This window comes from Xiphophorus hellerii, chromosome 16 (assembly GCF_003331165.1).
Source record: "Xiphophorus hellerii strain 12219 chromosome 16, Xiphophorus_hellerii-4.1, whole genome shotgun sequence".
NCBI classification, from domain to species: domain Eukaryota; kingdom Metazoa; phylum Chordata; class Actinopteri; order Cyprinodontiformes; family Poeciliidae; genus Xiphophorus; species Xiphophorus hellerii.
The window spans coordinates 25,207,460-25,222,380 of NC_045687.1; the positions used below are offsets into that span (position 1 = coordinate 25,207,460).

General features: G+C 40.9%; 2 protein-coding genes across 10 annotated transcripts in view; both read right to left on the reverse strand.

Annotated features, from left to right (window-relative positions):
• Nucleotides 1-690: 690 nt before the first annotated feature.
• Nucleotides 691-4,394, reverse strand: hoxb2a (homeobox B2a). 3 transcript variants are annotated; one of them, XR_004342306.1, is made up of 3 exons: nt 3,555-4,394; nt 1,253-2,198; nt 691-942 (listed from the first exon to the last, which is right to left on the reverse strand). XR_004342306.1 is itself a non-coding variant. In XM_032586568.1 (2 exons), exons 1-2 carry the CDS (start codon nt 4,030-4,032, stop codon nt 1,393-1,395), a joined length of 1,284 nt encoding a protein of 427 aa, XP_032442459.1. In that variant the 5' UTR covers nt 4,033-4,394; the 3' UTR covers nt 691-1,392. The 3 variants fall into 3 exon arrangements, 2 of the variants coding, with proteins under 2 accessions (XP_032442459.1, XP_032442460.1); XM_032586568.1 differs by having other exon boundaries at nt 691-2,198; XM_032586569.1 differs by having other exon boundaries at nt 691-2,195; nt 3,555-4,393.
• A 2,945-nt stretch (nt 4,395-7,339) lies between these two features.
• The window catches only part of hoxb3a (homeobox B3a), a 49,766-nt gene continuing 42,184 nt past the window's right edge, over nt 7,340-14,921 (reverse strand). For all 7 annotated transcript variants that reach the window (XM_032586978.1, XM_032586979.1, XM_032586977.1 and 4 more), the window contains 2 exons: nt 13,500-14,197; nt 7,340-10,582 (listed from right to left, as the gene is read on the reverse strand). In XM_032586978.1, the coding sequence (XP_032442869.1) occupies nt 9,726-10,582; nt 13,500-14,076 (1,434 nt within the window). In that variant the 5' untranslated portion in view covers nt 14,077-14,197 and the 3' untranslated portion in view covers nt 7,340-9,725. The remainder of the gene's footprint in view (nt 10,583-13,499; nt 14,198-14,921) is intronic.

The window sequence follows — 14,921 nt, forward strand, 5'->3', positions numbered from 1 at the left end:
ATTCACCACCAGCAGAATACGACACCCAGCAAAGCGGCAGTTTATTAGGCCTAAGATGAAAATAACAGGCAACAGAGGAGCTTTGCTGTGTTTAATCTCTGTGGGTCTGTCAGCTGTTTGTTGGAGTCCATCTGCACACTGATAGTTTCTGCTGGTAGAGAGCTGCTGTGTTGATTATTTTTTTTTTTTTTGGTGGTGGTGGGCGGGGGTTTACCGTGACAGACCATTATTTGATAAAGAAAACTGGAAAGATAAAACTAACGAAACATCCCATTTTCCAGAAATGTTTTGCGATAAAATTACACAATGTCAAGAATTTCATAAGACTAAATGTGTAGTATTTTCAGTGAAAGGAAGGCATCAATTAATTTGTTTGCAAATTTACTATTATAAATGTGCGGTTAAAATTATTTATTTAATGATTAAAATATGACTTAAAAAAACTGGAACTGTTTTTGGATGAATTAAATTTTCCACGTATTTTGTTTTTAATGCCTTAATTATTTGATGTTTGAACTCAAAGTATAAATATATAACATGTAAAACACATAAAATGGTTGCTGAAAAAAATAAAATGAATAATGCTCCTGCAAACATGTAATTAATATAAATTTAGAAACATTTAAAGGTCGATCACAAACACTCGTAGCAAATCCCCGGATATTGAACAAAATCATGAAGCACTTTGTGTACGTTGTTTATATTTTTATTCTTTATTATTATCCCACTATGAAAATATTTGTACAATAAATAATTTAGATTTTCACTATTAAAGAATCTTAATAAATAAACTAACGTCTACATGTCGGCTCCACAGCAGGGCTTCTCGCTCAGAGTGACAACTCTTGTCAATTTAGAGATATTTTCTCCAAAGCAGTCCTGCCGTCCGCATCAAGTCTCTGTGACCAGTTCCTGAGTTTTTTTATCCACGCAGCAGAACCCCTGGCAGACAAGAAAAAAAAAACATCTCATTGATTAGAAGAAGCTCAACTTACAAAAAATAAAAACAATCTAAAAAAAATCCTAAGTTAAATAACACCTGATATTTCACGTCTTAAGGGGAGAAAAAAAATCTAGCCGAAAAAAAAAACAACGCGCAAACAATTTTGCAACTACAAAAAAAGAAGAAAAGATTTAAAAAAAAAAAAGAAATTTGCTGACTGTGTCTCTTAAACCACAATGCCATACGGAAATAATAGCGTAAATGAATTTTAGCTGAAGCAAGAGCAACATTTTCATTCATTAACCTTACAGGAATTTTGCCGAGACGCTTCTAGAACGACAGTCCTGTTGGATGTTTTTCTGCTGATTGTTCATCCACAAAGGTCGCTTCTACCCTGGTGTGTCTGGTGTCTTTATGATATTCCTCTTGTTGAACCGTTGCCACTACCTTCAGAAGTTGAGGTATTGTAAATCTATGGTGCACAGTGTGCTTGTGAACAAGTCGAAGTCCTCCTCGGAAAAATCCACCGGACTATCCAGGGAGCTTTGCAGGCTGGGAGACAAGCAGGCGTCCTCGGTGAAAAGAGTCAGGTCGGATAGCGCGGTGGATGATGATGAGGAGGACGCGTGAGATTCAGATGGAGCGACGGATGAATCCCGGTGGTCAAAAAAAGACGGCTCGGCTCCTGGTGCAGTCCCAGGCCCGCTGTGGGGCCTCAGACCGGTGCTGTCAGTTGAGTTCGTCGGGGATCGCAGAGCCGCAGCAGAGTCCGTTGAGCCAGATGTCCCTGGCTGCTGCTGACTCACACGGCCTGTGTCCTCCTGCGTGGGTTGTGCATTGTTTCCGTTGTCAGTGGTGCTATAGGCGCCGGGAATAGCAGTCAAAAGCGCACCGCTCCCCTGTTCGCTCTCTGTTGTGCTTTCCTCCGACGCTTCCAGCGGCTGACTCGAGTAAGGGGACGAGGCATCGGCCCCTTCCAGCGGCTCAAATCCGCTGGAACACGGACTTCCTCCGCCTCCATCCCGATGGTGTGTGGTCTGCCGCTTGTGTTTCATCCTACGATTCTGAAACCAAACTTTGACCTGTCGCTCTGTAAGATCTAAAAGAGCGGCGATTTCCACTCTCCTCGGCCGACATAAGTACTTGTTAAAGTGGAATTCCTTTTCCAGCTCCAAAAGCTGCGTGTTGGTGTAGGCGGTGCGCAGACGACGGGACCCAGCTCCACCGACATCCAGGCCAACCTGGCTGGAGTCTGCTAGGAACAAAAGAAAAAATAAAATTACATATATATATATATATATATATATATATATATATATATATATTACATATATATATATATATATATATATATATATATATATATATATATATATATATATATATATATATATATATATATATATATATATATATATATATATATATATATATATATATATATGTGTGTGTGTGGGTGTGTGTGTGTGCGTGTGTGTGTGTGTGTGTGTGTGTGCCTGTTTTGTAACTGACTAGAAATGCAGTCCTGCTATATTCATTTGCACAGCATGAGGCAGCACATTTTATTATATTTCATTGCAATAAATTATCTTCTCAATTGATTGCAATGAAATATGAAATACAAAAATGCCTTGACACGTAGTTACTTTTTCAGTGACATGACAAAGGATCGAGGAAAAAAGATAGAAGGAAAGAAAAAGAAGAAAGGAAAACGGAAACACCAGCATGCAATGTTTTCATGTCCTCGTCATATAAATGTACTAAAGAAGGATCTTCAACTCTGAGACAAGAACGAACGGAAATGCTGCGATGTAGATTAGAAGTGAGCGCGACTGTTCCGAAGCCTGGACAACTAGTGCTTTTAGTGAGATCAGGAAAAAGCTCAGACTGGAAGTGGAATGAAGAGAGGAAAACGAGAAGTTCATATTTAAATTAATTGGCTTATTATTTTTTCATATTCAGGGATGCAAACAGACAAACAAACAGAAGTACATGAAATGCGATGATTGTCATTGACAGAAATAGGAATGATTGCCGAGGTGTTCCAGTGTGGCCGCAGCAGTGAGTGTTCCCCAACCCCCCGCTCACCACTCTGTCATTCCCCCGCCTTATTATTTTTCTAACGCCATCCAATATGGCGCCCATTTTAATTCTGGCTTGAATTCTATCACTCCACACTGATCCGAAAGGCAGTATTTATAAAAGAAAAATAATGCAGTCAGCAGCTTTCATATGTGGTGTCATGTAAAGGGAACACATTTCTCGTCTCCAGAGTATCAGACCGCAGTGAGTTGAATCACTGCAGCTGCCTCGCACATTGCAAGAAGTATTTAGACCATGTGGATGAAGCTCTAATATGCAAAGCATTGCAGCATAATGCAGTCGTCTGGATATGGCTTCCCTTTTCATGCACCTTATAGAATTGAGGAACGCGCACGCGCGCTAACATGCACATGCACTGATCGCAAAAAAAAAGAGACAATGGCAGCCATGCACTGGGTAAAAACTGGTCAGTGATATTCGGAAATGAATGTGAGCGCGTGCAAACAGAAAATTTCAGCTCATGATCCACATTTCTGCACCACGGGTCCATGCGCCAGAGCATACCGACCTGTGGGTGACTCGATGCCCGCCGAAGCGTACCCAGAGGCGTTTGGTGAAGGGTAGGATGATGTCGGTGAGATGATGGATCCACCCCCGCTGGAGCTGATTCCTGGCTTGGGGCATTTCTTGGATGACTTCTTCTCTTTCATCCAGGGAAACTCGTGAGCCAGCGGACCAGCCGGGGTAGCCGGTGCAGGGGCCTGGCCAGGCGGGCATGGCTGCTGTACGGCGCGGTGATGGGTCTGGTGGTCATTTGTAGCAGAGCTTCTCCGGCTTTGCGGACTCCCAGAAGCTGGTTTCGGCTGGGTGGCTGTGCAAGGGCTAAAGCTGGGGATGGTGTGCTCGAAGGGAGGCGGAATTACTGTCGACTCCTTGATTGATGAAGTTTGAAATGACTCCAGGACGGCGGGGAAGGACGTCAAGCACTCTGCTAGGGACGGCTGGCTGTTTATAAACCCGATCTCCCTCTCAAATTCAAAATTCATAGCTTCCTCAGACCAGTGCCCTCCCTAAACGACGAGAGCCCAGAATAATCCCTTTCCCGAAATAAAATAATAATAATAATAAAACCCTCATAGGCCTATACGCACGCGTACACATGCACATCACAAAACATGGCTGATTAAGAAAATAAATAATACTTGGTCTAAAAAAAAACGCAGCTCCATAGGCTTCTGACCGTAGTGGCGTAAATGCGGTGGCTATATCATAATTGTGTATATTGGTTATAATAGTAGCGTATGGGGACCTGGGTAGGCTAAACTGAACAACTATGGGACGAAATTGCAGCCAATTCCTGGTCATGTGACCCAAATCAGCCAATCGGTGGTTCGGGCCTGGCGGCTGTGATGTCTGTGTGAAGCATTATTATTATTATTTTTCACGAAACGCTGAGGCAAAGCGAGCCTATCTGCCATTGTTCTGTCCTAACGGGGGTAAAAAAGCAAAGAGGCCGCTTGCCATGTGCGCTGTGTGGGCGGCAGCTCGGCAGATCTTGGCCGGTGGAACCGACTAACAATAGAACTGTGGACATGCGAGCTCCTGGTGATGTAATGGCAATTAACAGTAGGTTAACGTAGGTAGTCCATTTACAATATGATTTCTCAGTGAAAACAAAAACAAAAACAAACAAAAAAGAAAACCAGAGAAAACAACTTCGCTCATTAATCTTAGGAAGTGTGACAAAGACTGAAAACGGACAGTTTAGGCAGCAGAAATCTGAACAGGGTTTTAGATGCTGCAGCAGCGGAGAGGAGAGGGCATGAAGGATCTGCTCACAGATATGATGCTGGATCAGCTAACGCTTCAGAGCAGACAGTTACAGATTTGAAAAGATGCAGAGATGCAGATTGAGGAACAAGTTCCTGTGTAAGTGTCCGATTTATCCCATTTAACACAAATATCTGCGCGTCCATTATAAATAGACGGAGAATCTGCATGTGTGTGTGTGTGTGTGTGTGGGGGTGTGTAGCCGCAGTGAAGATTGATTGTGGGAAAACTGAAATGCAATCTAAATATTGTCTCAAACTAAAATAGCATCTTTTCACAGGCTCCAAAGTCCCTCTTGCGCTTCACCCTCGTTCCTTTCTCTCCCCCGTGTTCGTGTGTGTCTGCTCTAAATGTTCGGGGTGTTCACGCACGGAGAGCGAGTTCAGAGCGAGGTCGCTCCAGTAGCGCGAGAATAAAGAGCAGGTCTCTGTTCCTCCCTCTTATAAAACATAATAAGAGACCCTCAGCTATTAATATTATACTAACTGTAAGTGAGATCGCGCTGAGTTGCCCTCGGACTCGACGGGACGTACATGTAGATATTTATAAAGATTAACTGGAGAGCTGAGCAGAGGATATTTCGGGGAGGGTCAGAAGAGCCCCGGGTGGAGAAAAAAGTGGTGATCAATCTTTCTCTCCTTGAGAGAGGCTGACAGCAGTCTCTCTCCTCCTAAATGAGGAGAAAACTTCCAGCCCAACTGTCTCTGCCTCTGCGCTTCAGGGCCACAGTGTGATTTGGTTTCATGCATTTATTGTTACTAATATTATTTCATCAGCAGCCCGGACAAACGGCACAGAGACCGTTCAGACAAATCACCATTTAGCCGTTTAACTTTCCTTACTTTTTCTCATGTCTTCTCTTTGCCCCCCCCCCCCCCCCCCCCCCCTTTCTCCTAAAAAAAGCGGAGATGCAGCAATGTGTGTGGGAGTGAGGGGCTTTGAGTGGAGCAGAAAGGACAGGCAGTGAGTGGGCAGAACAGGCGGGCAGCAGGGACACACAGAAAGCTGACTCATTTAGAGCTCTGGCTAAGCTGCTAAACACTTCATGCGCACTTCCTTTAGTTACTTCGTCTTTTAACAACAATTAAAAATGTCTAAAGCTCATTTATTTAGGAGACCACTGGAGCTGCAGAGTGGATTTCTGTCCCCAATGACACAGACGGAAAGGGCGCATGGCACCACTGAGGAAAGGCATTTGTAAACTTAGTATTTATTTATTTATTTATTTTTGACGATAGATTTTTTTCCAGGATGATTACAAACATTTTGATTTTAATTCTTCTAGAACTACAAATAATAATAATAATAATAATAATAATAATAATAATAATAATAATAATAATAATAATAATAATAAGTCCTTATTTATTTATATAATTTAATGGCTACAAGCATTAGGGTGGTAGTGCTGTTTTCGAATAACCATTCGAACTATACCAAAAACAAACCTTACATAATCCCGTGACAGCAGGTTTTATTGTTGGGGTTTTTCCTCCTTTAAATCGATAATGAAATCAAACTGGTGATCACACTTTAGTGTTTTGACAAATTGCCCAGTTCAGCATGCTGAAGCTGAGTTTAGAAAATTGCATTTTTAATGTGTGAGTAGCAGACCGGACTCCTTGTTCGCCGCTTTAAGCGCCTTGCCGCTCCAGCCCCGCTGTTCCCAGCAGTGTGTGTGCTGAGGAGAGACTCGGCTCTCCATCTGGTTTTACGAGGCAATAAATTAGAGCCAATCTCTGCTTATTGGTGTTTTTATTGTCTGTTAGTCCAGAGGAGATGTAAAGGGAAGCATAGTCATTATTTATGGGATTTTGATTTACATCCTAAGTTTTTATGCCGGTCTCAGGCTTCTGAACACGTGACAAAGAAAAAAACATGACCAAAGAGGTTGGAGTGAGAAATCACGTGGCCTGAAAGAGGAGTGGGCCTCAAGGCTTTTCTTGTGTGGGTGAGAGAGACAGAAGAGGGGATATAAACAATTCACATGGCCTCAAGTTAGCTGTAGGATGCCTGTCTGAGTTAGCCTGCAAGACCAAGGAACAGCCTCCACTCACTTTCTATAGAATAACAGAGCAGGGAGCAGGAAGGTTGTCAACCACAGATATAATAACAGAAGTCCCATTAAACTGCTGTTTTGCATTGATAAGTCTCTATCGAGGTTTACTTAATACACTTTAAAGAAGTAAATCTGAACTTTTATTTTACTAACTCCTTTGTCCTGCTCCGCAGAGCTCTGAAAAATATGCTAAAAAACGTTTGCAGAAGATTTTACTCGTTTTACGCATATTTTCACTTTGAGGCATATATGGGAATTTCTCAATATATTTCTCAATATGACAGGTACATTTGCAGCTCAGTAAAAAGTGCTTGCATGTTGCCATAGCAGTTGGGGGTTGGCAGTTTCTTAAGAACACACCCCTTGTTTGAACATCATTGGTGCTGATTTGTTAGTGATTATACATCTGCTTAATGAATCAATAGTTTCTTTTTGTTTAACCTAGCTTAAAAAATAATGACCGCTCTGTGTAACATAAAATTTTATTAAAGAATTGTTTGACAGACAACTTTATCAACAGTGAAAAAAAAAAATAGAAACTACAAAGGACAGAAAAATGTTTCCTCCAAAAGGAATTTTTTTGTCTTTCCTGCTAATAGGTTGTTTCTATTTTCAGACTATGGGTGGATATCCAAACCCAACACTCGTCTTTCCCTGTACAAGCCAAGACATTTATGTACAAGGATAATAACATAAAAAGGGTAATAATAACAAAAAACTACCTATTTTCTTCTAAAATACAAGAACTGAAATTGTAACTTCAGTACATGGACAAGAGGAAACACAATGTTGCTTTTTATTACAGGTAAATACTAAAAAAGTACAGGATTTTCTTCCTCAATATAAATACACAAAGGATAAATAATATTATTACAAAACGAAACTCTTTTTAAACTGGCTATAACAAATAAATATTTATATGTGAATGTTCAATTGAACACACATTAGCGACAGACGCTTTGATTGGACGGCCTTCCGTCTTCAAAATAAGATTTTATCTATTTTTTTTTAACCATTAACCATCAAAATGTAAACTCTAAGTGCAACAATGATGCCCAGCTGTAAAACAGCATTTGAGTAAATCTTGAGCTTTTAAAAACAACTTGAGGGATTTATTTCCTGATTATCAGTGAGTGTGGATGGCTCAACCACTCCACAGTGCCCAGTCACTGGAGACACCGAGTTCAACAGTTGGAAGTGTCTGACATGTATTTTTTAAAATCTACTCACTGATAGATGAAAAAATAAATCCAGTTGTTTTAAAAATAAGTTTTACACATATGCTCAGAAATGTGGGACATGCATTTTTTTTTGTTCAAATATATACCCTGTTTCCATGTTAAAAGTCAAGACATGTGGGAACAAAATAAAACAAGAGGAAATGGGGTTTCACACATTGGTATCTACCAAAGTGTGTAATGGGATGGGAGTTTGTGGGTGAGGTGGGTAATGTCAATGACTTTTTTAAACATAAATAAATAGTTCTCTCCACTCTTCGTTTTTACCCTGTCTCAATGATGTGCTAAATAAGGACACTAAAATTGTAGATTCTGTGCCCTCTTGTATTTGTCTAGAGATGTCAGCAGCTGGAAAGCTGCTTCTGGACATGTGTCAGTGAAAGGAAGTTAGCTTAGTGTTGCTGTGTGTGTATGCCGACGTGACTGTCAAAAGGTAGTTTAGAACAAGAGTGTGCCTGTTCGAGCTAGTTCAGCCTTTAAGCTCTCATCTTAAACCCTGTTACAGTGATGGGACGGATGAATATGTATGCGCGCATATGTGGGTGTGTGTGCTAGGAAGGTGGGGCAGAGGGGGAAGCAGGTGAGATTGGGTTAGTAATGATTGGGTCTAGACAGACAGAGATGGGTACTGCAGGGGGAAAAGACAGTGACTGGAAAGCTGTCCAGTGGTTGTGATGTGCTTCATAAAACACCAGGCTCAAAGGAAGCTCTGTGCTGCCAGCTTGAGCCATATATTTTTCTCTGCCTCATGTTCTAAGTGATGGAGAGACAGATCAGTCCACATAGCTCAGCTCTGCTGACAACAACACGTGTTGCCTGCAGGGGAGAGAAGTCAGCATAATAAATCTAACCACCTCATTAACAGCCCATTAAAATCTCAACCATTTCATCTACCAGACAGGAGAGCTGTGTGTATATATGTTTCTTAGGGGGATATTTTGCCATTAAAGGAAAATTTGAAACCATGCTGTACCTCTTAAAGGGTCATTATAGGCTTTTTAAACCCCATGCTCACTATACTATTGTTGCAATTTGCTACAAATATCTACTAGTGCCTATCATAAATCTATGAACATGGATGTTTATTTATACACTCAACATAACTGACTGAAATATTGAAATATTTCTTGCTATGGTAGACGCTCATTCTTAAGAGGTAGGATAATATATTGAAAAAACAAATTCAATACTGAATATGAAGCCAGATGACATAATAAACACTATAGGTTTTGTTTCCCAATTTACTGCAATAAATTATGAGGTTCCAATTGTCACAGTGATGTTCAGCCAAAGCTTAGTTAAATCTCTGATTTTTTTTTTTTACTTTTAGCTTTCTGTTTCTAAAATAAAACAAACAGTTCTTTCAAAAACAATAAGGAATGTTTGTCCTTAATATAACAGATTTGATGCTGTTGTAATGAAGGTAGTGGTATTTAACACTATTTCTTGCATATTACGGCACAGGGGATTTCACAAACCACTGGATGGCACCTTTCTGTCCTGCTTCGCCCCTCCCATTGTCCCACATTTTGGTTTGTCTCTTAGTGAGTCATGTCATGTTACATTTTCTGTTATTTTCTAATTCCTACATTGTCATTTTGTTCCAAACTTGCTACAGGTGGGTGAGCTTGGGTGCTTCTTGGATTCTGCCCTGAGTTGAGGTGTGGTGTGCTGACAGCTCGGTGTAAGTTGGGTGTGTGGGTGGGTCACAGGGACCCTGAGGGCCCCCTCCACCCACATGGTGCTGGTTGGTAGTTGACATGGGCCCTGCGCCATTGTAGTCTATGGTTTGGTGGTGGGGCGGCGTAGGGCCCAGGTGGTTTAGGCCATACATGGAGGGCCCAGAGCCAGCCATGGGCTCCACATAGCTGCCACCCCCAACGTAGACTGGACTGGCCTGCATGTTTGTTGGCGTCCCATAGCCAGCATTGTTGGCCTGTACTAGGCTGTGGTGGGGATCACCATAGTCTGGATCTGGGGCACCGTATTTCTGAGGAGGGCAGCCCTTCATAGGAACATTGGAATAGGCAGTGGACATAGAATAAGACACTCCCTGGTGCAGCTTTCCAAAGGATGGTGGGGAGGGGGTCTCATAAGTAGGGCCCCCTCCTCCCCCTCCCATTGGATGCATTGAGTTCAGGAAGCTGGCAGAGGACTGCATGGTGAGAGGAGGGGAACCTGCCGGAGATGGTCCTCCAGAGCTGGAGCTCAAGCCCTTGGACTTCTGGTCCTTCTTGTACTTCATGCGTCGATTCTGGAACCAGATCTTAATCTGCCGTTCGGACAAATTGAGCAGGTTCGCCATTTCCACACGCCTGGGTCGGCACAGGTACCTGTTGAAGTGGAACTCCTTCTCCAGCTCAACCAGCTGAGCGCTGGTGTATGCTGTTCGAGCGCGCTTGGATGATGCAGACGAACCTCCGGAAGGACTCTTCTCCCCACTGCTGCCGCTCTCAGTGCCCCCTGATGCTACGGAGAGAAAAACATATTAAACTCACCGCGCTGGTCTGAGAAGTGTAAAATCACATTAAAAACAGTTCATTAACAATTTGAAAATAAAGTAGATATATGTATTTTATCAGGGGGATACGAAAAAGGAAGCAAGTTCAATGGATTATAAAATGTAATAGTCAAAAAAAATTAAGAGTGTGTAAATGTAAAGATAATAGAATAAATCCAGGCTGCATGCCAGAGGAAATTGGAAGCATCCAGAGTCTTAATAAAGCAGAGGGGGGTCTGGGCAGGCGGCCTGAATTATCCCTTCATATTAGTTGTCAACACTTCATAACAGTGGCAGTTATTAAAAGATGAAGGCGCCGGTGCTGGCCGAGAACACCTAAATTGCATCTTGGCTAGAGAAACAAACCCCCTCAGCAACAGCAGCTGCAGCAAAGGGAACTAGTACACCTAGGTGGACTCGACAAAAAACAAAAATCTAAACTCTGTTTCAGGTTACTCGTGTAACTCAAACTATTGTTTGTTGTTAGTCTCTGTGTTCCATGTTGTAAAAATTGCTTTCTGTTTGAACTGGAAGAAAATCCTTCTGATGTTATCAATTTGAAGTCCAGTGACTAACTGCTTCACACAGAACTGTAAACACATAGATCTGCTGGAGAGATTTAGTGAGGATTTGTCAGTTGCCCTCATTTATCAGTCCTGTAAACAGCGTTTTCCTAAAAAATAAAGTTTACTTACTTAAAAGAAATATTTATTAAGAACCTTTCTGCACAAGTACTTTGCAATCTAAAATCCAAGATGCTACAACAAAATATGCGTAATTGAGTTCCACAATCAAGCTCTGTTGAGTAAATGTAAAAAGTACAAAGTGGCATTTAATATTACTGGTAAATTTAACTGGACTGTTTAAACTATTCTTACTGGTGTCATTTTAAACAACTTCCTCCTTGAAAATAAGGATTTGGAATTATAATATTGCTAAAACATTAAAGCAAAAGGTAAGATAGTAATTCAAGCAGAAAGAAGCATGTCCTTCAAGTGAGTTCATGTTTTTATGAAGATTTCAGTATTTTGGCTACTTTTATTTTCTAAACCCATCATTTACTGTAGTTCCTTACTGATTTTATCATTCAAGTGGATGTTTCAGTTTGAAAGGTATACTGTGACTATAAACCTAAAGAGAATAAAAAATATACACATATAGAAATAAATACACATATAACAGAAATATCTGCTGATATGCATTTGTATGAATCCACCAAATCACCAAACGACCAACATTAAAAGACGATCAACAAGAATTAAATCATTAGGATCTCGGTTCATGCTTTGAACACTGTTGGTTCTTTACTTCCTATAAAACCTTTTCCTGCCTGTTGACTCTGAATTGACTGCATTGTTTATTAAAACCAATAAACAGAATAGACTGTCTCATGATGCGACAGTATTTTCAACATAAGTGAAATGTTTTTATTTAAGGGAATAAAAACATTTCGATTATGTCATTTAGTTTTCTCGCTGTTCATTAACAATTGAAGTTTTAAACATTTTCAGACATGTTTGCCAAAGTCACTTCATATTATTCCCATTTGGTAAGACCTTACATTTGAAATTCCAAATATATTATACTTCTGTAAAACAAAAAAATGAGTCTTACATTGCCTTCACTAATATATCTTTATTCAGTGGCCATTGTTGGAGGTGAAAAACAAAGACAAGAAAACAAGAACAAACTTAACAATAAAACTTTTCTTTTTAATTGTTCTCTCCAAGTAATCACCAAATAGATGTCTTTTATTATGTAATCTATTCTGCTGCTGACCTGGACTGCAATGTTGCATCAGACATAAAAAAAAATAACGTTTTTCTTGAGCACCATTTTACTTAGCGAACATATATTGACCCCCAGATACTGTAGTGGTATTTCTACTTTTGTAACAGAACTATGTCTACTCTAGAATTTCACACAACTGCCCACAGAAATTATATAAAAACTATTTGAAATGGTTATAGGTTGAGTAAAAATCTGTTTCTTTACATGTTTGTTTTGGTCAAATAAATTAACTTCCTCTGTGATACAAACAAAAGTCTCTAAAATGTTTAAGTCTAATAAAAATAATAAAAACTTTACTACAAGATCTGATTAACCAATGATCCCAACTTTCTGTCATTCACCATCAAAATAAATTAAATAATTACAACTATATGATATTCTTCATTTTTATAAGAAATGCATTTTTTTCATGTTGCTGTTTAAATTATCCTCAAGATCTAATAATATTTATTATTTTGGACGACTGTACATTTGGCATAAACTCTTCTTTAGTCATTTTATGAAGTGGAACATTGTTTGTGCCGGTGTCCTTTGGTTAAAAGAATGACATCAGATTACCTGGAAGGGGATGACTAAGATAAAACTGCTTTAAATGCATTTTTTAGCATTAACAACAACGTGCTTTGACTAGGGCTAACCCTAACCCTAACCCATAAATTCACACAGCACACAATTTGCTACATTATATTGGTATATGTCCCACAGTAACCTTACAGACAACACTCAACAGACAAAACCCTGCCAGACTAGTTTCATAGAGTCTGTCTGAAAGAGGTTTCCACAGAAACTGTCATGTAGAAACTCAATTTAGACAAGAAATTGTCTTAATTCTATAGAGTTTTAGCCTTGGTAAAAAGGTTGATAAGCAAGGTGTTGAAAGAGTGGAGTGGTGAGAGGGAAGATAAGAACAGGATAGAAGCCAAAAGGATTCTAATGAGTGTGGAAAGTTGGAACACAAATAAACAGACGAGTAACAGACATGAAGAAAGAGATGATAAATAGCAGAATACGGCAGACTATGTTGTTTCTGTTACATTTGTTGGATCAGGCAAAGGAAAGAAAGATAAAGACAGTGAAAAGTATAATCTGACACACCGTTGCCGGAGTTGTTGCTGGGTGAACAGTTTTTCTGCTTGGTTGTTTGTCGAGACTCCTTCATCCAGGGAAAGATCTGCTTGGTTAGCGTTGGGTTGGGCGGCAGTGAAGAGGAGCTGGATGATGTAGAAGAAGATGTGGAGGAGGCAGAGTTTGATGACTTATTAGGGCCTGATTTAGAGACTGTAGAAGACCCAGCACTGCCCCCCGGCTGCTGAGTGGTGACATTACCATTGCTGGATTTGGGGGGCAGTGGAGGGGACACCTGGGAGGCTGGGTGGTGCTCAGGCGGCAAACTGGGCCGCATGCAGCTGCCATTCAGCTCCTTGGTCTTGGCTAGCTGCTGCTGCTGGTGGCCACTATTATTGCCTAGTGACTGCAAAGAGCAGGCGGAGCGTTGGTACGAATCCACATCCAGATGGGTTGGGGACTGGAAGGGAGGTTGGTGGTGGGTCACTGGGACCGGGGCATCGTAGCCCCCAAAGCCATTGGCAGCTGCTGCTGCTCCTTGCACCTGGTAGGTAGAGTAGCCACCAAAGAGCGTTGGGGAGTTGTCGTAGTATGTTGTCTTCTGCATTTCTGAGAGAGATGGCAGCGTCTTCTTTTGCTCCGGTCCTTAATGAAAACCACTGCCGGAAGACCATTTGGTACCGGGGGTCACGTGACGGTGTCTCTCCAACGGTCCCCTGCAACCTGACCTGAAAGGTTAGCAAAGACAGAATAAAGAAATGACAGAGTTAAATCCATCTTCCTCCAATAAAAGGCAGCATGACATGAATAGAAACCACTGCTTTTCTCTCCTCATCACCTGACCCTCCCCCACCCTTTCTGAGCCCAGTTCACAGCCAGCAGATGCTCTCGAGGAGGGGGCACGAAGAGGGCAAACTGTGTGTACGCTCTCTCTGTACACACACACGCCCACACCCCCCCTACACACACACACACACACACACACACCCACACACATGCTAATGTTTACTTTGAACAGAAATTTTACTCACTGGATTCATTATAATTTCAGCTTTAACTTATTATTCACAAATTGTAATATGGTTTTCTAGCATGGGTACAGAAAAAAAAGCGTTGTTACTATTTCTATATTTCATTACTCACTTTCATATTTTATCATTTAATTATGTAATTCAGAAACATTGGCGATGCATCCAAATTTAAAAATCAAATCCAAATCCTCACTGGAATGTGTGAAAATTGCCATATTAATTGTTATTTCTGTCTACATTATTTCTATTAAAAACAACAGCACACTGAATCCAGAAGGTTTCATTGAATGTAGATCGTGTGTCCTGTATGTACATTCTGTTTTATGACTGATGAAGGCAGCAGCCCCGCCTGCCCCAGCCTGTCTGTGTTGGCCTTCCATGTGTGATTTACTGAATTCTGCTCGCGCCTCTCATTCAACTC

Bases quoted from the DNA above. Each gene is read 5' to 3' on its own strand.
- hoxb2a (XM_032586568.1), bottom strand. From the start codon at position 4,032: ATGAATTTTGAATTTGAGAGGGAGATCGGGTTTATAAACAGCCAGCCG. The intron at 2,199-3,554 runs GTCGGTATGCTC...TTTTGTTCCTAG, and splicing joins GGGCATCGAGTCACCCACAG to CAGACTCCAGCCAGGTTGGC.